This window comes from Microtus pennsylvanicus, chromosome 5 (assembly GCF_037038515.1).
Source record: "Microtus pennsylvanicus isolate mMicPen1 chromosome 5, mMicPen1.hap1, whole genome shotgun sequence".
Lineage (NCBI taxonomy): Eukaryota > Metazoa > Chordata > Mammalia > Rodentia > Cricetidae > Microtus > Microtus pennsylvanicus.
Window position 1 is genome coordinate 103,747,274 of NC_134583.1, and position 23,342 is coordinate 103,770,615.

A 23,342-nucleotide genomic window follows, 5' to 3' on the forward strand; every position below is an offset into this window, starting at 1 on the left:
ACTATTCTTTGGTATGTCTTCTTAGACATGAAGAAGACACCTACTTTTACTTATTACTTATGTTGACAGAGAATTTAATTTCCAGAACGAACATCAAAGAGCATTCTGAAAGAGAATGACGGTGTCTTTGTTTGGAGGTGGTAAGGCAGTGAATGGAGCTGCTTTTTCTGGGAGGAGGAGGGATGGGGTGAATAGGCAGGCCACCTATTAGGAGACTCAGTGGCCAGAAGTTGAGGTGGGGTAAGTGAAGGAGAAAATTTCTCATAAATGGGATAGTTATCTGTTGGTTTACTTATTCATTATCATTTAGTCATAAAATCCATATTAAAAAAACCTAAAACAAAAGCTCACCAAGAATTCTGACAGCTTGGCATCATATAAATGGCAATAAAACCCTGGTAAGCTTGTTATGACTTTGCTGTCGTTGTCTCATAAATAGGAAGCACAGTGGCATCTGTGTTAGGAAACTTTTTAGTTCTGTAGGACAGAGTTACTCACACAGATGGTGCAGAAACCAGAGAGCTAAACATTGTAACATCCATGCCACCTTGATGCCAGACACCCCATCTGTCAGAGTGCTGTCTTTCTTTTAACAGCAGTGACATGGTGGGCTAGAGTGTTTTGGAGGGCGTCTCTGTTGCTATTTTAGTGCAATGATTTATTGGTAAGTATTCCCCACTCTTTCATCCTACAGATTTTGTCTTCGTTATACTTTTTGTCTACATATGCTACTTGCATTTAATATTTTCCTTTTAATAGTCTATTTGCAATAGTTTTAATAGTTTTATTACTTATAGATGTTTATTCAAATAAACTTCATGCTAGCATAAAACAGAAAACAAGCTAAAAGTCTATGAAATAACAGTTCTGGCATGCTGGTTATGGGTTTTTTATTTGCATAGGTATTATTGGCAAACCGAAAAGTAGCCATACTCTTATCACTTGACATACCGGAGGTAGATAGAATGTGATTAAGGGGGATTTTGGTTTAGTGACTCTACCAAGTCTTTTGCTTTCTACCAAGGAAGTTTATTAGTGGTCACAGGCAATGGCTTTCTACTTTATAGAGGCACACATGGCATTAAATAGGGGGTATAGGAAAGTATTACAGAGCCAGACATCAGATTCAATGAAAGATTCATGAATTGTAGAAATAATGATACCACATGTTTCAGTGACTTTTTTATAAATTATCAGTTAATTACCACAGCAACCGTAAGAGACTAGTAGGGCATTAACTGTTATTGCTATTATTATTGTATTTATATATAATATAATATAACAATTATTATATTATTATATATGAGGAAACTCAGTCTCAGAGGCCCTAGAATCATGCCCCAGCCTCTACAGCCAGCAAAGAGGAGGGGCAGTTCACTGATGGATGCTTTACCTTTCTATTAGACTATACCACGCTAACCTCAGGATATTGAAAGGTTTTTTTTTTTTTGCATTGTCCTTTAGGAAGGCAGAAACTGTATCTTCTTTAGAACTGTTATATATAAGATGTATTGATCCTGACAGGCACAAAATTACCTGGCATATTTATAGTTTTCTTTCCGTTTTCCCTTTTTTTTTTGGTGCTTCTTTTTTAAGTAATACATTTAAATTGACTTACCATTTAATACGGTTATCTATAAACCAGTTTTGATGCCTGTCTCCTTCCTTCTTTTCCCCAGTATATGCTCTTCCAGGCTTGAAGGATGGGAAGTGAAAAGGTAGCATGCATTCTACAGACAGAGGCATGGCCTTCAAAGTTCCAGAGTGCATTACGTTAATTTCCAAAGGACCCTGTGGTCATTATCCACGGTAGGCATCAAGGAAAAGCACACTGTGCTACTGGTCCCACGTCTCAGTGGAGCACGTTCCAATGTATAAAATAGGAAGCCCCCCTTTTAAAGCTGCTCCTACCATTATCTTCTTAGATATATTTTAAAGGGAGCCATAGACATGCTGTAAGTCACCCATGCAGGTACTAGCTCTCTTTTTTGATGAAATTCATCATTGTTTGCAGTGTGTACTTAGTAACAAGAGAACTTATTGTTGTTACCTAAGCAACAGCAGATAATTATTATAATTTCACTCAATAGGTTGCCATACTATTTAATGTAGATGTTGTTTTAGCTGGTCTATAATAGGCTGCATACCCCCATCACCCTAAAAATCTATGAACTGCTATTAACTTGTTGAGTCAATGAAAAATTTCAAAATATATTATTTCAGGATATATTTGGCATTAAAGAAAATTTTCAGTGTTATCTAAGCAAAAATTATACTGACTCTACGAGTCACTTTAAATAGCACAATACAGTTTTCTAAGTTTCTTCTCTGACAAGGGAATAAAAAGAAGACATTTACAGCACTTTAATGCTCAGAGTTTGCAAAGATTGACCCAACTTTAGCTCCTAAATCTTTCCCTAGGCCTACCCTTTCCTCACAAATCCTACCTTATAAGAGGCTTCCTAAGTCAGGAGCCCTCCACCCCGACATCTAATCAAGGAGCTATGTGACCATTTCCTTTACCTGCCACTGTCTCAGAGCCTTGGGCTGCCCTTACCAAGAATCCTTTCTACACAGGATGCTTCTTCCTGCTAATTTTCCAAGCCCTGGTCTCATGCAGTCCCTCATTTCTCTAGTCCTCCTTGGCCATGCTGCATTTGGATTGAGCGCAGTCTTTCCCCACCACTGAAAAATCACACTATGCTGGTTCCATGATGGTTGGGAGTAAAGTCTGCCTTACTGTGCTTTAACAAGTACAGCTGGGATATTTTTCTTAACATAATGTACCTGGTATTTATTGCTCCTGATGGGGGGTTATAAAAGGAAAGACACAAACAGTGACATCTGCTGTTGGGCAGTTTACAGCCAGAGTTTGTATAAATTTTATTATTCTCCTATTACCCATGGCCAAAGAATGGGACACTATGCGATATTATCTCAGCTACAACAAGTTCCTTGGAAAAAAAGGCAGAAAGCACCAACAAATGCTTATCATCATAAGAGGGCAGAAATACAATATCACATTCTATCTTTTGATCGGGGGGGATTTATGGGTAAGTTGGTAGATAAGACATTCATCCCAGAGGATCCAATGTCCTGTCTTCTGCCCATTGTGAATATTACACACACATGGTGCTCAGACATATATGCATTACACGAAGGTAAAACATTTATGCATGTAAAAATAAATAAATTTACTTTTAGAAAAGCAGTCTACAATTCAGTGTAATCCACATCAAAATTCGGATTATATTATTCACAGAAATGGAAAAACAATCTCAAAATTCATATGTAAGCACTAAAGAGCCCTAACAGCTCAGGAATGCTAATTCAAGAGAAATGCTTGGCTTTTGCTAAGAACAGTGACCTTTTTCACTCGGCCTCATCCCAGCTGCACCTCTGCCGTGGCAGAACAGTAAACTAAGAGCTTCATGATTAAGGCACTTGCAAGGACAGGCTGGGCACAGACACTGAGTCAGAATAGGCGGGCTACTTCCCAAACACTCCATTCCTGGGAAGTTGACATTATTTGACCAATTCGGCAGCTAAATTGAAGAGCTTCATTCACAGGGCTTGTCTTTATTTAACCTGAGATGATGTATTGATTCTGACAGACACACAGCAGCTTGACATATTTATAGTGTGGCTTTTCTGAGCCTTTCTTTGTCAATACAGACATGTATTGACTGGCCGTCTAATGCAACTGCCTATAAAGCAGGTTTGCCTCTCACCTCCCTCTCGCCCATCTTTCTTCTTTCCTCTTTTTTTTTTTTCAAGTTCTGCCAACTGTAAACTGACAGGCTTTACACATGGAAAGTTAAAAGACAGGACTGATTCAGAAGCACCTTGATAGATGCCTTGTCTTGGGCCCAAGGCAGATACCAGTGGCTTTTGGTCTTTAATACTGAGGTGTCTTCAATCACCCTTAGCTTAAGCCTCTGCAGAATTTCTCTACACCCGTGTGAATGGGGCAGGAGTGGGAAGGCCATGCTAAACGGGCAGTGAGAGTAGGAGTCTATGAAAATATACTTTCCCCCTTTATTTTTAAGATTTTATTTATTATTTATTATTATACAACATTCCGCCTCCATGTATGCCCGCAAGCCAGAGGAGGGAGCCAAATCTCATTACAGATGGTTGTGAGCCACCGTGTGGTTGCTGGGAATTGAACTCAGGACCTTTGGAAGAGCAGCCAGTGCTCTTATCCACTGAGCCATCTCTCCAGCCCTACTTTTCCCTTTTACTTTCTAGCTGAAGGCCATGAGGCATAATTCAACACTGCTTATGAGATGTCCCCACTATCTCAATCAATTGGACATAGGAGTGGCCAAGTCATGGATAAATCACTGTTGTATGGGTGGATATTTCCTTGTTATATGGCCTTGTTACCCATTCCTACTGTGGAGACTCATAGCTTCAAGTGTACCACCTCCGTATAAGGTCACATTTGAGGCTTTACTTTCATGGGACTCTTGGGTGACAGAATCCTATGGTCAGTAGTGTAACTTAGAGGTCCTGAAAGCTGTCCTTCTGCCTAAAGGGCTGCGTGTCTCATGCTTGCTGTTTCTTCATCCTGGCATGCGTTCATATTCCTTACTATTCCTGAGCTACTCTGGTTCATCCTCCAATAGACTGCTAAGGGGAGCTGCTGCCTGACACTGTCCCACCATCTCTTGAACTTGACCCTTATAGCTTTACTTGTAGCTTCGAGTCATTGGGATGGTGTTTTGTATGTAATGGGTATCGAGTGCTCAGAAGATATGGAATGAATCAAGTGGGGACCCTGGATTGTGTGATATTAATGGTAACTCATTTTTGAGATAGTTGATTCTTATATGTATGTAACTTCTGAGGCTGGTAGCTTGAATAAGTAGTTATTTGGGGGGCTAGTGAGATGGCTGAGAGGAGAAAGGTGTTTTCCCCAAGCCTGGTGGCCTGAGTTCAGTGTCTGGAACTCACATGGTGGGTGGAGAGCAAACTCCTGACAGTCCTCTGATCTCCACACTCACACTGTGCCGTGTGCATGCGTGATCTCTCTGTCTCTGTCTCTCTCTCTCTCTGTCTCTGTCTGTCTGTCTGTCTCTCTCTCTTTCCAGCTAAATAAATGTGTAGAAAACTCTGGACAGTTGTTTTAGAAGAGTCTTTGTTTATAACACTTGCAGTTTTGAATGGGTCACCCTTCTCTCTTTTAGATCCGAGAGCGCTTGTTTCAGTCTTATTTAGCCCATACTGTTAACAACTGGGGGAGAAGAAAGCTACTTTACCACGTATGAGGGTAGACAACAGGAATATGGGGTGTGCTTCTGGAGTTGCACCCATAATATCAAATTATCGACACTAGAAATAGGTCGGGAACCCTGTAGATTATTTCGGATGACGGCATGCATTATGAGTCATGTGTGATGTGGCAGTGTCTGAGAGATTCCAGTCAGGCAATGTGGAGAGAATATGCTCACTAGAGCCAAACAAACCTGAAATCCAGTCCCTGCTCTCCCAGTTACTACTATTTAGCTCTGAAATGGCTCTTAGCTTCTCCAAGCCTTTATTTCCCTGTCTGAAAAACGGGACCTTTTACTTGCTCAGCAAATTATAGAAAGAGTATAAAGATTCTAGGTAAGAGCCCACTCAGGAAAAATGTTCAACAAATAATCCCTAGCTTTACAGTGAAAGGGTTATTAAAGTAATTGGCAGCCCTAACCAAATGCTATGTATCTATAGGTACCATGGGCATGGTATTTGTTTTCTTACGTGCATTGTTATTGCATGGGAATAAAAAGATAGATTCCAAAAATATTTTATTAGTTAAAAATCTGAAAGGCGTCTTGAGAATCTTTTGGAATTTAATATTGAAGCAGGTGAGATAATTTATTTTTAAAATCAGCATTCTCTACACTGTGCCCCAGAGACTTTCATGTAATAGAGCTAGTATTCATTCAGAATAAATATGGAGTTCACTAAGAAACATTTGCATTCATTCTTTTGCTGTGAAGTTTTACCCTAGCCAGCTGAAAGATTCTTTTAAGTTTCCAAAGGGACAAAGAAAACACAACCACACCATCTTCAAACAAAGCCATTCCGAGTTAATTAACATATGCCCCCATAGTCCAGTATGATGTCAGTAAAGGACTAGAACTATGCCTTACTTAATATACATGGCACATGTTTTTGATAGATTTTCATGCTTTTGAATGTGCGAGGAGGAGGTAGAACATGTTCTGAGTCAGACAAGCCTAGACTGTAGCATAAAGAGGAGCAGGAGCAGGCCTGGGCTGTCACTCATTTAACTTGAAAGAATTGTCCTCCTCCTTTGATATTCAGCCCATGACACTGATTCCTGGGAGGGAGTCTGCCATGGGTTAAGCTGCATCTCTCCAAAGCACACATGATGAAGACCTAGCTCCAGTATATCAGAGTGTGGCTATATTTAGAGACTGAGCTTTTAAAGATGTAACTGAGTTAAAAGAGGATTGTTAGGGTGGTTACTGACTCATTACAAGTACCATAAGATAAAGAGACATCAGGAGTGTGTTGGCACAGAGGGAAGACCATATGTAGACACAACAAGAAGATGGCCATTTGCAAGCCAGAGAGGACAGAAGAAAGCAACAGTGAGAAACCTTGATCTTGGACCACTCCTTGAAATTATGTAAATGAGTAGGTAGTTGTCGATATTCTTGTTTTCTTGATGTCAAAGCTGGAAATTTAAATTGCTTTCTTAAGGACATACTCAATGACTATAATCTGTTAGGTTTTCCCAACTCCAAAATCCATAGGTCTCTTCTACCCTTGACCCGGTTGCTTCCCTTTTCGCTGTTCAGGAGTGCTTCCTTCACTATTTACTACTGTGATTCTGCCCTGTCTTCCATGTCCAAGGCATCCCATGATCTTCATTATCCAGAATCCCTGCCCCCCACGAAGTCTTCCTATGCTTATCATTGATAGCATCTTTTCATACCTCTAACTGAAGCCTTCTTTTGTCTGCATAAAAGAAAAAAATACTATCAACTTTCTCCCAGGAAAAAGAACCTCCCATAACAGATGAGCTAAATTGATTAGCTCTTTCTACTATACTGAATATTAAAAATAGTATCCTCCCACAATCTTAGTTTTTCTAAAGAGGGTTTTGGTGATTTTTTTTTTTTGAGACAGGACTTGCTATATAGCCCAGTGTGGCCTGGATCTCATTATGTAATCCAGACCGGCCTTAAATTTGTAATACTCCTGCCTTAGTCTGCTGAGTACTGGGATTATAGGTATGTACCACCATACTAGTTATTAGAGGTCTTGCTATATAATGCTCTTTCTCATGTTTCAGTAAAGGCATTCATTCATGCATGCATGCATGCATTTGTTCACTTATCCTGTAAAGATTGTTTTTGCATAGCTTATGTAAGTCACAATATTAAGTACTATGGGAATTCAATGGTTTTTATAGTACTCTATCTCGTGACATTGCTATTCAGAGCCAATAAGGTTCAGTTTGGCTGGCCATGGTGTCACAGGCCTTTAATTCTAGCACTTGTGAATTAGGAGAGAGGAAGGTGGGTCTGTAGCAAGTTTCAGGCCAGCCAGGGCTCCTAATAGTGCTGTTTCTCAAAAAGACGGGGGGGGGGGGATCAGTCTGGAGATTTTCATCAGCATTTTTCCTTTCTGCAAAATTCAGTACTGAAAGTCCATGAGGCTGCCTTTGCTGTAGCCAGTTTCTTCCCATGATTGGATATCATGTCAGAGACTGAACTAATTCAGAAAACCCAGCACAGAGAGGTGGAAAGAGAAGGGAGTTCCCTGATTACATAGTTTATCCCTTGCATCAGAATGTGCCTGAACTGACCTTTTCCTGTCTCAAAGTTCAGCAAAATTTATATCAGTTTGAGTTCTGTTTCTGTTTTATGCTGCCAGGGAGCTATCATATATGGCTTCTAGTTATCATTGTAACTTCCTGATGCATTTTCAGATGGAGCTTAACAGGTCTCATAAACTCTTTTATAATCACTATTCAATACTGAAAGTGGACATCTGGTCTACCTTTGGCCATTGCTGCATCCCTTCACTGAGGAAATAATCTTCCCGAGCCCATGAGAAAGCAGCACACAGAAAGGGCAGCAGTAACACTAGGTGGAACATTTTAGGTGAGAGAGCATTCGTTTTTGAGGCCAGTGGACACTCTGGGAAGATGGATGGAATCAAGGGCTCTTCAAACAAAGCAAAAACTTTCACAAAAAATCTTGGGTGGCTGTACAAAGGTGTGCCCCTTAATGTGGAGGAGCAAAGGGCTGGTTATGGAGGGCTAGGGAGAACGGATGTAGCCAGGAATGATGTGCTGGAGAAGTTCCAGTTGGCCAGCATTGACATCTGTCACAGTGAGGGAGCAGTCAATAGCCAAGAGAGAATTTAAAACAGCACTAAATATCTTAAAGTTCTTTTCTTTTAATTCTTTCTCTACCTGCCCTGACTTGAGGATGAAACACAGAGAAAACAGGAGAGGAGATGAGATAAAGATTAAAGACTAGACAGTCTTCTCCTTTATCCTCCTGAGACAAGGAGTCAAGGCCAAGCTCTAGAGGTCAGAAGCATTTCGACTGAATGAGAAATGCAAGTTTTTTTATTTGGACTAGACGTTTTAACATGCCTGAATTATGACTGTTTTAATACCTCAGAAGAACTGGAAGTTATGGAATTTACCAAGGAGTGGGGAGAAAAGTCTTCAGGATATAACTGAAGTGAATGATGGAAAAAAAAATAAAGCCATTTGTGGTTGAGGTCTACCAAGTTTGGCTAATTCAGTAGAAAGATTACATATATTATATGTTGATCCATGGTACTTGGTCATAGATCTATCTTGAGGCTGGTCATAAGGTAAGCACAGTATAACCCAGCATATCCTCCTGACTTTTCTTTAAGGACCCTGAAGCTTAGTGTCGAGGATCTCTGTGGGTTTAGTTCAGGGTCAGTTTTCCTTCTTTGAACTTAAGTTGTGTCTTAACTGATATACTAAACGGGCATATCTTGCCACTGATTGTTTTTACTTGCTGATAGACCGTAGTAACAGGATGATCAATCTTGAGTTTGTCCTAGGATACTTTACATACTCTGTGTTGAAATCATACTCCTTAGTCAGGCATGGTGGCATACATCTACATCTCTGAGCTCTCAGGAGGCTGAGGCAGGAAGATCCTGAGTTCCAGGCCAGCTTGAATAAGACCTTGTCTGCGGGGTTGATAACGTGCATCTGATTATCTTTACCTACAGCTATCTGCTCCCCCTGCTTTATCCTAAGAACATAGTGAATCAGAATTCCCAGATGAATGGAGTTGAACTTACCTGCATGCTCCCAATCTGCCTGTACATTTATATACTAATCCTCAACTCCAACTTTGATTAACTTCTTTGTCCCTTTTGTGCTTCTTTCAGTTTTTAAAACCTAGTTCTAAATTATCTTTGCAGCACTATACATTAATCAGTATTATAAACATAAAAGATGATTTTCCAGTAAACTGATTAAAAGTTTCACACGTTTAGACTCACGTGTAGTTTATTCTGGTCACAAGACGTGAATCTGCACACTCAAAATGCAGTAAATGACCGCTAGTTGCTAAGTTATGTTCTTAGGAAACAGCACCATGTGGCATAACTCACCTACCCCAGTAGTGTGATCTCCCTTTGGTCCTGTGTAAGAGGTGGGTGTTTCTCCTCTCCCCCTGTGCCAGCTGCTCCGGTTTCTTTTCTCCTGTGTAAACGCACATTCATCTTGATCGAAAGTGCACTCTCCAGGTGGAGGTGGAAGTCTCCCTGCAAGGAAACAGCAGGTGTTGCAATTGCGGAGACAGTCGATGAATATGTATAGTCTCATGGCTCCTAGCAGCCCACATTGCATGTCTGAGAGGTGTCTGGCCATATGTCAAGCCTATGGGGAGGCAGACCCCCACAGGAGGCCTACCAAGCCTTTCCTCCAGCTAATCTGTGCTCCATCATGGGTCCTGTCCTGACACAGAATCTGAAATCTAGATCTGAAATATTGGGTTACTTTGAACAAGATCTTCCCGAACTTGGGAATTTGTTTGAGCAGAATTGCAAAGCTCTGGAAATTGGAGATGCAGTGCCTCCACCACCTCCTTATATCCATATCCCCAGTGAAATTTTCAATGACAGTCTGTATTTTATGTTTCTCTTGTCTTTTATTTTACATACAGTGCTAATTAATGAAGCCTCATTCCCTGTTATATGCCCTGAGTGTGGCTATTCTTATTGGTATTGTCCTTCCAAGGACTCAGAAACCAAGGGTCTGAAAGCAAGGGAGCAAACACAGAGCCCGTGTAAACTGTGAGAATGTCTGCCACTGAGCAAGGCCACCAGCCCAAATGCAGTTTGCAATTATTCTCCAGTATCAGAGTGTTGCTACACGTTGGCTATTTGTTATGGAGATGAATACTGAGGATCTTGGAGGTATGTACTGTTTACTCACTGCCTGCCATGTCTGACATGCTGCTAGCTTCCATGACTTTATTTTTTTTTTTTACTGTCATCAATGCTTAGTCTGATGTAAGACAAAAATAAAAGGGAAATTATAAAGAAATGATTGGGAGGAGCTCATTCTGGAGTCTGGCTGAAGTCTCAAGCCAGCCAAGAGTGGAGGATTTGACACACTTCTAGAACTATTTTAAATAATAATGCTAAAATAGCAGGGAGCCTTGCTTAAGATTTGTGTATGACTTAAATTAATCTTATTCCATTTCCAGATGCAAACATGTTATGTTCTGAGACTCTCACACACAAGATTATAAATTTAGTTTGTAGACAAAATATGTCCCAACCCCCTTGCAACTAATATAGTAAGGAATCCTTCAACACTGTGGCTTTGTCTTCTCAACAGTCCTTATGTTTATCAGTACACATTAGAAACCACATTAGAAAAAGAAAAAAATCCCTAGAAACCCTTTTAACAACGTAACTCCAGAAAGCCACCAAAATTCTCTATATGACTATGGAGACTCTCTCTTGAGAAGCCCCACAGCCATGTCTTGGGTGTCTACTGTCCTTTTCCTAAGCATCTCGTTGTGTTGACACTAGAACTTAAATCCGTGTTTAAACCTTTTCTTAATAAGTTCCAATTTTGCTTCTGATTCATTTGGAAATTCTTTCCTGAGGTATAGAAGCCCGAGCCGAGGTCTTTGAAAGAGCCATTGCATCCTTATCCCAAGGCTCAGGGATCATTGTGGAAGTACAGGGGCAAAGATGTAAGAGCAGCATCTGGAGATGACTGCAACAGAACATCTTCTGGACACAGCACATACGAACTCACAACACATATCAACTCACATATGAACTGCACATATGAACTCACAACAGTTGTGACAACGTGCACAAGACCTGTGTACATCCAAGCCGGGCTAAATCCCAGCATGCATAGGTGCGTCAGGCACACAATCCTACCCCTCACAATAGATAGCTACTGGAAAAGGAAGGATCAGATTTATCTAAGTGTATAACCCTTCACAAGTTGACCATGTTTCAGTGGAAGAACACACTTCCAAGGATATTTTGGGCAGCACAAATGGCCTTGAAGGGTTTAGACCCCCCTCCCCCCAAAGCTAGGTGAACGAGGGAAAGAGAGTAGTTCTGGGAAGACTTGGGAAGGTAAATATGATCAAAACAATGTTGTACAAAATTTTCAAGCAACTAAAAAGTGAAACAAATAACCATCAGGCTGCTATAATCAGCAACATAAGACTATGTCACCTGTTGCTGCTGTAGGGTCTATTGTTCTCTGTCACTTAGTTGACTTAGAACATATCAACTTTATCAAAAGTTTAATGGTATATGTCTCACAAGTATTTGTGAAATAGCAACGTCATCAGTATTACTTGAAAATGTGCATTCTCTAAGAGAACAGTGATAATAGGACACTTGTTTTTAAAGTGTTATTTGGAGGCAGTTAATAAGCTAGGGAATGTGTATGCATTGTCCCCAACATTTTAATTTGCTATTTTTCCTTACAATGAGGAAAAGGATACAAGCCATACATATAAAACCCCACAGAATACTGGCACCTTCATTTCCAACTTGTAGAATCGACTACAAAGCTCTGTGTCTATTAAGAAAAGCAAAGGATGGAATAGTATGGATTAAATGTTTGAGGTCCTTAGAGGAGCCGGAAATGTTCATCATAGGGCAGAGAGACACACAACTGAAGTGACTAATAGTCCCCTTACCTGGAGACCGGCAGTTTCCCAATTGTATGGTAATGTCATCCAACGCTACAAGTCCACAGTCCCAAAAGCTTTTGCATAGGCTCATAAAAACCACCTGTAATTCATAAAAATAAAGTAATGAATCTTGTTAGCTGAAAACGGAAACCCTTCAACCTGAGATTTCCTAAACACAACAGACCTGCACAAGCAATTTGAAACACCCTCTCATTGCCTGTATGAGTAACAGGATCCAGTGGCATGAAGAATGGCTACCATTGGTAAACTCCCCTGGAGTTGCGTTCTTTGAAGCAAAGTTGACTTCATAAAAAATACAGTGTATATGAATATAAAAACTAGAGGTGGTATTTCAAGATTGGCAGCTGCTATGAGGAAAGCAAGCAATTAGGTAGGTGATAGAGAAAAGCCCCTTAGGTTTTAAGTATCTTCCCTTGATAATCCCCAAAGTGATGGTTATTTCCCAAGCATCCTTCAAATGTTTTCAGTACAAACATTATTGTTGAAAGAACTGCCTAGCAGTGTGCTTTATTTACACCATGAATAAAGTCCCATTGGCCACCCACCCAGAGACTTCTGCTCCATTTCCAAGACAAAGGCGAATAAAAGGCCTAACATGGTTATTATTAAATTCAGTGTGTGTGGGGAGGATGAGGGAGAGAAATGGAGAAAAGAAGAGAGAGAGAGAGAGAGAGAGAGAGAGAGAGAGAGAGAGAGAGAGAGAGAGAGATTTTGATTTCTTACTATTGGGCCAGTTTAAAAGGCTGTGTTTCAGATATATACTGCCCAAGCAGAGTTCCCTAAAATATTATGTTGCATTTTCACTGTAGTTGATCAAGCTGCTTCAAATCTGTAGTGTAATGTTTAATTAGTGTGGGTTAGTATGGTCCATATTCCGTCTCCCAGCTGCAAATCTCTACGCAAGTGGGGAAGACAAAGGCTGACACACAGCAGCTGAAATTCCACTTAGGATTAACGAGAAAACTCAACTGTCTAGGTTCTACTATGCCAAATGTTGTGGTTTGCTTTTATTCCTGTGTGCCACTAGTGGGGTCCTTTTGCTCAAGTGGTCAGATTTATTAAAAGACAGAATTTATTTTAAGAGAAAAATCTTAGCTCACGTGACATCTTGTCACTATGCAAGCTATAAAACGTCCTAAGCCAATCTCCCCAGAGGAAGCTCTAATTGCCTGATGTGTGAATGTTTCCAGACTCTGTGTTCATATTCTTTTATAAATAGGATAGCTAAGAGATAGAAATGTTTATCTCTGTGGGTTTACACAGAACAAAACAAAATAGGGTGACTTTTATGGCTCTTTTTGTAAGCTTCTGTGACTCTTTCTTCTGGAAAGATTGTAGAGGTTACCTAAATAGTAGAGAAAATATTTTACTGTCTAGATTCCTGCCTTGGAGCTTCTTTCGCATTTGGGGAGCAAAGATCTCTGTCTTCACTCCCAAACAGTGTTACATTCTATTAGCATTTTATTGTTATATTAGAAGGAATGCATTGATAGGCCTCATGATTTACCAAATTAATTGTGCTACACAGAGGGGAAACACGGCTTTTTTTCCTTTTGTCAGCTTTAAAGTCCGTTTTTCACAAGTACACTGGAAGAGTACTTTTGCAAAATGATCCATCCTCTAAATCTGTCCCTGTGGAAAGCCCAAACACTTTGCATAGTGATGCATTCTAAAGATGGGAAATATTAGCATGCTTTTATATCTTGACTATGGCGCTATTTTATAGTGACCATTAAGCCAAAAAGCATGCAAGCGGGCAACAGATGAAATAGCCTAAAATTCCAAAAGGAAAGAAAAAAACTAGAATATAGCAGTCTGAGAAATAGTTGATCATTAAATCTGAGTGCTGTGGAAATTATTCAGTGCCACAGATACTGATTTAATGCTAAGTTAAAAAGCCGATTAAAAGAAAACAATCTCCAATTCATCTAAACTAATAGAAGAGGCCTAAAAAATTTAATAACTAAATAATTATTATGTTAGGCTCATAAAATTATAGTTATTTCACAGTTTACAGTTGAAGAAAAGAACAAGAACATCTATAACAAAAATGTAGAATAATGTTTGTGATGTACCTCAATGGCAGGGTTTTGCCTAGCATTTGCAGGACCCTGGGTTCAATTCCCAGCACAATATAGAGACTAAAGTAGAATCATGTGCTAATATTTACTCTAGACTAGTGTTATGTATATGACAGCCTATAGGCACAAATTGTATTTAAATTAAAGCTATTCAGTATTGTTAACTACATGACAAAGTATTCAATACAGTAGCAAAATGCAGCCAAGTGCCTAAATGAATTGAACCGATAGATAAATAGCATTTCCTAATTGCAAAGAGTAACATTGAATGGACTTCTTGGATTCTTTTTGCCATACCAAATCACATACTTGGCTTCTTTTTTAGTCATGTTAATTATGCTGAACAAATTTTCAGTTTGGAACAACACCAGGTTATCCCTACTTCAGATTTTTCCACATGTAGAATACTAGCTGGCCCACGTGTCATTTTGTCTAACCACAGACCGCCCCCTCCCCCAAACCCATCATCTACTAACTTAATTCAAGCTAAGGCCTCAAACCTTAAATTTGTTTGGCAGTTTTCTGTCAGCATTCCAGAAAATAAAAGAAGTATAACAAGATCACTTTGCTCAGTCTAGCAGCTGGCATTCTCTACCGAAGCTCTGGTAACACTAAGCACTATGGTTCTTGTAGGCTACTTGGTATGGAGAAACTATTTGTAGGTAGTTGGTTACTGAAAGAGTGGTTGACTTACCCTGTATTGACTTTGTCCAAGACAAAAGAAAAATTTACCTGGTGCTTGCTCTTAAGAACTCTCTCTGTGGATACTGGAACGCCCATGTTTCTTACAGTATTATTTACAATAACCACATTTATAGACTCAGTCTAAGTGTCTAGCTAAAGATAAATAAAGAATACATAGACAATGGAGTTTTTATCTATAAAGAAGAATGTAATTGTGACATTTGTTGGAAAATGGATGGAACTGGAGCTCATCATGCTAACTGAAATAGGTCAGACTCAGAAAGATAAATACCACGCATTTTCTCTTATATACAAAAAATACATCTGTAAGCCATGAAAATAAAAGGAGACTACATGGAAAGAGAGAAGGGGACCAGTAAGAATGAGACAACAGGATAATTGGGGCTTATGATCAAGGTACCTTTTACATATGAACAGAAACACCACAAAGGCAGGTGAGTCTTAGCGAGTTTGAGGCTAGTCTGACATGCAGAGTGAGTTCCAGGATAGCTAGGGTTGTTACCCAGAGAAACCTTGCCTCAAACAAACGAAGTTCAACAACCCATTAGTTTGTACAATGAATATCCACTAAAAACCCTTTGCATATTGGTTGAGATAAGACTGTGTCAAAGGATCAGCCATAATCTAAATTCATGAGAGGATTAATCTCTCATTTATAGAGTTAAAATCCCAATGTTTATATCGATTTCAGTAATATTTTGAAGAGAGTAAATCATCTCTAAAAGGTGGGAAATACACCTTAGTCCAAGTATATATTAAAATGTATTGAAGAAGGAGAAAGATGAAGAACAGTGTTTCCTAGACATGAAGTTGGATGGCATCTCTTAGACAGGAGTCCCGGGCTGTACAGGATTAGATAGCTCAGAAGTTAAGTCTAGTCATAGTCATTAAATCAGTGTGTTTCAAGTGCCTGAAGGTTTCAGCCTTGGGTGTCACTAATGCTTGAGAGTTAGTTTTGTTTTGATGGAGAATATTCATCCTTGAGGAAGCCTCTCTAGACTAGCTTTGGAGAGCTACACAAATATTCTTGCAAATAATATAGTTAAGTAACAACAGATATTACTATTTAACTTGGTCTTCATTGTGCTAAGAAAAGATACCGCATATGTTCTTTTATTCACAACGGGGTGTTTCAGTCTCAGTGCTATTGATATTTAAAGCCAACTGACTGTTCATTGTCGGTGTCCTGGGTCCAGTAGTATGGCCCACAAAATCCTCTCTCCAGCCTCAACTTTTAGGGCTTTGTTATTCCAAGTCCTTTCACCCCAAAACTGTACTAGTCAGAGGACGATAGAATTGCCTCTATGCTTCATCTTTTTTTCATTTTGAAAAAAAAAATAATTTTGTACTCTCTAGAAACAAAATACTAATACTAAGCAGAAGAACTTAGGAGGGAACTGAGCAAGCATGACATGAGGTAACGACGAGGAGAGGGTCTGTGTGAAAACCTACTCCTGGCTGTGTTAGTCAAAGGGGCCAGACTGCCCCTAAGATAGTGAAAATCTTGGGAAGTTCCTGGTTAGAACACTGTGAGTAGGGTAGGGTGGGGAGGGACCAAGAGAAATAGTTTTATCAGGAATCCATTTAGCCAAACCACTAAATAGTTTTAGAACAACTATCCATTTTCACTTCAGAGGTGTCAAAGTGCAAACACTAGCCAACACAATGAATAGGATTTGGAAGATGAAGGAGATCAGGCTTTGTAAAGAGCTGTGGAATACAGTAAAACATGGCTCTGTTGAGCCATTAACAAGGGTTGTCTTTGTTAAAGAGCTAACCTGGCCAAACTGCATGGTTTCTCAGTGATGTCTAATGACCTCTCTGTAGCCTGTTTGATAGACTGCAAGCTGAGTTGTTGAGCCGCCAGCGGGGTAAAGTTAGGTCCCTATTTAGAATGCGAAGGACAACTTCCATAAGTGATCTTCAGATGAAAACATTTCAATCCTCTGCAAGCAAAACCATAAGTAAGCCATGTCCATTAAGGGAGTTCAGTTATTTCTTGTTATCAGTAATGGGCCTCAACTTCAGATCCCAGGTTAAACTGAAATGTTTCTTCTCATGATGCTAAAATCCAAATAATTTCAGAGATGTATTTGGGTGTGTTGATTACAGAGTTGGTGGAATTAGTCACAAAATCACTATAATATACACACAGAAATTCTAGAACCCTTCATTAAGATGCTGTGGACACAAGAATAGTGTGGAACCCCTAACGTCATCGCACTCTTTTAAATGATTGACAGTGTCAGTGTGTTTGATTCTGAGAACTACAAAAGCCCCAGGAAAACAACACAGATTTCAAAATGAAGATACTTGGCAGGAACAAAGGAATTTTTCACTAATTTATAAGAACAAGCTTAGTGGAATGGCACCTGGAAAAGAGTGTGAGAAAAAAAAAAAGAAAAGAGTGTGAGATTTAAACAGTCTTAGATCCCGGCTATATTTTAGGAAATTGCTGCTAAATCGTAATAGCATGACTCTTGCAGATGCTATATTTGGTTTGCGTGTCCCACAAACCACAAAAGGACCATGTGTTTTTAAACAACTCTTTCGCTGACCGATGCTTTCTTCTTAAAAGACCCAAAAAGACCCATCTGGTTTTCTTTTTTCTTTCTGTAAAAACTCATATAATTTAATACAACTTTTAGTTTTGACAAACAACAAAGATTGATCAGCTTCCAAATTTCCCCAGTGCAAAAAATCTTTATTCATACAGTTTGAGATAGAGGGCATGCTGGGATAGAATGCAGGCCATAGCCATTTTTTCATCTCTCTTTGGGTGGTAAATATGCAAACCTCGCAATTCATTGATTTTAAAACTCTGCACGAGTTTTGGATCTTCCTGCCACTGTAAAGTGGGGGACAAGTAGAAGAGGCTCCAGAATCTGTCAGTTTTAGGGCAAGACAAGGGCAGTTTCTGATTCAGATCCATAGGACAGCAAGGTGCACATCCCAAGCACGAAACACAAGACCCTTGCCATCTCAGGGACAGGGAAAATTATACCACTCTGCTCATTCTTTCCTTCCCCTGTAGGTGCTGAAGAAGACTGCACTCAGCCCTAAACAGGATGCCTCCATCAAATCTCCCCTCTCAGGGCTCACGAAACACCCTCAATCCTGTCCCTCACCCACACACCACCCTGCAGAAAGGGAGCAAAGAGAGTGTAAGAGTCAGAGGGGATGAAGAAGACAAAAAAAGTCCTCTAAATCAATACAAACTCACAGAGACTGAGGTAGCATGCCCAGGGACTGCATGGGTCTGCACCAGGTCCTTTGCATATATATTATGATATTCAATTTAGTGTTTTTATGAGATTGCTGAGTGTGAACAAGTGGGTCCCTGATTCTTGTATCTTCTTTTGGGCTCTTTTCCTTCTATTTGTTTACTTTGTATAATTCCAATGTGCTAGTTTTTGTTTTACCATATTATGATATATATTATATTATATTAATTATTATCGATTAGAAACCTGTTTGGAGCTGGAGAGACAGCTCAGAGGTTAAGAGCACTGGCTGCTCTTCCAAAGGTCCTGAGTTCAATTCCCAGTAACCACATGGTGGCTCACAACCATCTGTAATGAGATCTGGTGCCCTCTTGTGGCCTGAAGGCACACATGTACACAGAACATGGTATACATAGTAAATAAAACAGAAAAGAAACCTACTTGTTTCTAATGAGAGACAGATAGGGAGTGGGTCTAGATGAAAACAGAGGTGGGGAAAACCTGGGAGGAGGAGAGAGAGGGGAAACCATAATCAAGATATATTATGTGAGAAAAAGAGCTATTTTTAATAAAAGTCAAATAAAACAAAAATATGGTTCTGAAAGACTTGATCTTAGAACTTCCCAGTTAAAGAGCTCTGGGCCTGGACTTTATACCAAATATTTCGGTCATACATCTAAAAGTTTTCAGAGTTGGGGCTCCAAAAGTATTGTGCTTACCTGTCCCAGCTACTTTGAACCAAAGGACATTGGCAGGGCCTCAGAAGTCAACATTTTGTCCCTCTGAAGGAGAATTAGAGTGGCGCAGGTAGACCAGGAAAGGAAAATGGGCTTCCTAAGATGGCACTGGGGAGAGGGGGCGTTTAAACAGGATCAGTATTGGAAAGGGAGGACCCAGAGGTCTCAGGAAGCATCCGAGCCAGCTACCATCTAAAAGACTCCAGGTTTGGGCTTCTTTCATTCGGAATGCATGCAGCTTTCCCTTTCCCTACAGCTTGCTCTTCTGTCCTTTCTGGGGGCTCAATTCTTTGTTCCTTCTAGGGAATGAACTCAGCAACCCTCTAGACAACTGCAGACACCCCCGTTATACCTTTGTCTTTTTGTCTCCAGGTCCGTCCAAAAACAGTCTGTAGAGACTACAGTTTATTTTCTCTAAGGGAGATGCTGAAAGTTAGACTCCCCTTTCCCCACAAATACCATCATAAAACATAGAAACAGTGCCCTAATCTTTACCATCTTCTGCTGTAGGTGGCCATGCAGAACTTCTCTGACCCACCTTACAGGTCAGAGAGTAGGTTATACACCCCTCCCACTTCAGAAGGGCTCCGGACTGTGCTTGGGAGGACAATCTACTCCAAATGAGGGGACTGCGAGTGTTAAGGTTCTGTTCCTGCTCCCCACCTATTGCCATCAGTGCATTCTTTTTACCCACTAGCATTTCTATACGGCTGTCCATGCAGCACGGAGAGCCGGTCCCTGGATCCTCAAGTCTTTGTTTCTAAGGGCTTCCACATCACACAAAACTTGGATTGGGGGCTCACATTAGTCTTATCACTCTCTTGCTGACTTGAGGTTTGTAATAGGAGGTTGTCATGAGGAGAGAAAGTATAGGTACCACGCTTTCATGCTTGCACAGCCCCGAGTGCTGGAGAACAGTGTACTCAGAGAGCTGGCTAACCGGGACCCAGCGGTGACCCTTCTGGCTTCACCACTGCTCCTCCTCACCACGATGCTCTTCTCTCCCTTACTTGGTACTGTTACCTTTCCACTCCATCTTTCCATGATCACTTTAGGAAAGAATTTCCAAATCCCTGATCCTTCATCCTACAACCTCACCATCATGTCCCCTTCATACTTCCTTTATGTTGAGAGCAAAGCCTGAAACCAATGTTATAGCCTTTACACTGGGGACACAGATGACCAGTTTTACACAATATGGGGCATCTGAACAGAACACGAATGTGAGATCTCCAAAAGTGAGCGTTAGACAAAGAAAAGATAGCATCTTTGTTGATATTTCAGAATCTAATTTCATATTCTAATAATGAGGATATTATATATAATGATATCATAAACCCTTTGTCACTGATGAAAGACAGATGTGGATGTTTTTCTGTTTTGCACATATATTCACGCATGTGTGTATATACATGTTTGTGTGTGTGTGTGTGCACCTAGAGCCCAAAGGTCAAAATAATATTTTTCTCTGTCTTTCTTCATATTATTTTTTGAGACATGGTCTCTGTTTGAACCTGGAGCTTATTGATTAGCTAGAATGGCTGGCCAGTGAGCTCTGGGGATCTGTCTGTCTCCACCTCCTCAAGTACTGGGGTTCCAGAGATATGATACCATGCCCAGCTTTTCTGTGGGTGTTGGCGAGCTCAGCTTAGGCCCTCATGTTTTCAAGGCAAGTCCTAACTGAACCATGTCCTCATCCCTGGCGTTCCTGCTTCTTGTGTTTACATCTCAGGCATATGAACTGGACATGCAGGACCCACAGTGAAATGACTGCTGAACTTGCCTAAAGGTGAGATGATCCTTTGGGGTTCCTGCTTCATGAACGAGTCTGCCAGACATTCTGCAGGACACAGAAGAAAGTGACTGACAAATTGCCAATATAGGTAGAACTGTCTTTGAAATTTCCTGCTTAGTGGAAAAGTTTGCCTGATACTATGGGCCTGTAGACTGAAGATGGATGCCCCAATGGTACAGAAGAACTTTGGGTGACTGTCCAGGCAGTGAGATGTCTCTGTCAGTTCTAGAGTTTTGGAAGTTGCTTACAATGCACTTTCTGTTTACTTAGGTAATATATCTTTCTGGAATCTTTGATGGAGCTGAAGAATAGATAGTTATAATTTTCCTTAGTTATGATAAAAGATAAAGTACATATAAATATTGTAACCATAATTCTTGCTTGATACCTGTTTTGTTATATGTAATTTTACTATGTTAAAGTTAAAACCTTCCTTTTTATTTAAAAAGAAAAGAGGAGGTGATGTGGGATTCCCTTCTGTATGCTGTGAATACCATCAGTTAATAAAGAAACTGGCCTGACCTGGGGGCAGAATAGAGGTAGGCAGGGAAAACTAAACTGAATGCTGGGAGAAAGAGATACCATGGAGCTACCTGATTGGAAAGACATGAGCTGCCAGCTGGAACCTTGCTGGTGGGCCACGAGCCTCACGGTAAAATATAAAAGAATGGAAGTGGGTTAATTCTAGATGTAAAAGCTAGCTAGCAATACGAGTAAATGATTGGCCAAGCAGTGATTTAATTAATACAGTTTCTGTGTAGTTATTTTGGGCCTGAGCAGCCGGGAACAAACTAGCGGCCTCTTACAACGCTTTTCTTCCCTCTCTTCCTGCTGCTTTTTTTCTCCTCTCCTTAATCCTCTCTCTGGCAAGTGCCCTGTCATTAAGCTTTAACACACCCTCACAAATTGTTTGTTTAAGACAGGACCTTGCTTTATAAATACAAACTCTCAGGACTCCCGCCTCAGCCACTTCCCTCCCCAAATGTTGGAATTATGGGTGTGTGCTACCACACATAGTCCCAAAATAATTCTTCCTAGATGCTCTCTACTCTGCCGAACACTGTGATGGTAGCGATGGGGATGCAGAAGATATAGCTTTATGGTTCTTGAACTTTTGAGAATGTTTCTCTCTCTTTTTTTTTTGAATTTTCAAGACATGGTTTCTCCATAGCTTTTGGTTCTTGTCCTGGAAGTAGCTCTTGTAGACCAGGCTGGCCTCGAACTCACAGAGATCCTCCTGCCTCTGCCTCCCAAGTGCTGGGATTAAAGGCGTGCGCCACCACCGCCCGGCTGAGAATGTTTCTGAAACATTAAAAATGCATTGTTTTTTAAAGAGAGAAGGGGCTGGGGAAATGGATCAACCTATAAAGTACTTGTCATTCATGCCTGAGGAACTGAACTCCACCTCAGTGCCAACATAAAAAATACAGGGGAGATGTGGGGAAGAACAGCTAGGTGGATCCCTGGGACTTGCTGGTCAGACAGTCTAATCAAATTGGTGAGCTCTGGGCTCAGTGAGAGACTGTTTTAAAAAATTAGCTGGCAAACAATTGAGAAATTCTCCTGACCACTGATCCATGGCTTGCTTGTGCAAATGCACACACGTGCATGCGCGTGCGCACACACATACACACACATACACACACACACCTTTTCACCTCACATATGTGCACATACACATACAAGCATACACATGCAAAATCTTGTAGAGCTCATGGTTGTATACATCTTTGATTTATTTAAGAAAGTCTAATATTGCTAAAAATGACTTAACTCTGACCTCATTTTCAACACCTCACAGCAAAAAAAAATCAGGATACAGAATTATTCATGCACTAAATAAGTATTGTAACCTAGAAAAACAACCTTTGTTCTTTCTTTCGATGTGCCTGTGTTGTGCTGAATTTAATCGTGCTAATTATGTACCAGGAGACATACTACATACTTCACTAATCTCACATGATACACAAATGACTTCACAGCAAGTACTACCAGATGCCCATTTTACACATGGGAGAAAAGAGAAGGTTACATAGATAAATGTACCACAAAACTAGCCCAGAGTAAGAAGCCATGGGTGACAGAGGGCCCTTAGCCAAGCACCGCAAGTTCTAACTCATTGGTCTGTTTTATCTGTGATTAACCACCTTGAATTCTGACCCCCTCTGGGAGCTGAATGTTTCTAAAACAGATCAATGGAGAGCCAGTTTAATAAAGCCCTGGATTTGCTGATTTACCTAATCAGAGCGTTAGGGCTACACGTTCCTTCGTACCTGATCCTGTCATTTGACATCAACCAAGAGAGGACTGGGTGACCAACAGGTACGGTATAAAAACAGCGTGAGTTCTGTAGTCAGTGAGTCCTGGATCCACTCTCATCCCTGCCATTTAAGTTCAGAGAAACAACAAGCCAAAGTTGCAGAAAACAGCAAAGTGTCCTCATAATTGCAGTGAATGTGAGGATAGTTTTGTGTGAGGGGGTGGCAAGTGAAACAGAGAAAACACATCTGAGACGCGTTTTAGAGCTCTGACCTAATGGTCTTACCTGCAATTTGAAGGAGATCCAGAAACTAAAA

At 40.4% G+C, this 23,342-nt stretch overlaps 1 protein-coding gene across 1 annotated transcript in view; it reads right to left on the reverse strand.

Annotated features, from left to right (window-relative positions):
- The window catches only part of Mamdc2 (MAM domain containing 2), a 136,702-nt gene that overhangs the window by 10,325 nt on the left and 103,035 nt on the right, over positions 1-23,342 (reverse strand). The window contains exons 10-11 of the mRNA XM_075973717.1: positions 12,210-12,303; positions 9,637-9,789 (exon numbers count right to left, since the gene is read on the reverse strand). Of these exons, the coding sequence (XP_075829832.1) occupies positions 9,637-9,789; positions 12,210-12,303 (247 nt within the window). The remainder of the gene's footprint in view (positions 1-9,636; positions 9,790-12,209; positions 12,304-23,342) is intronic.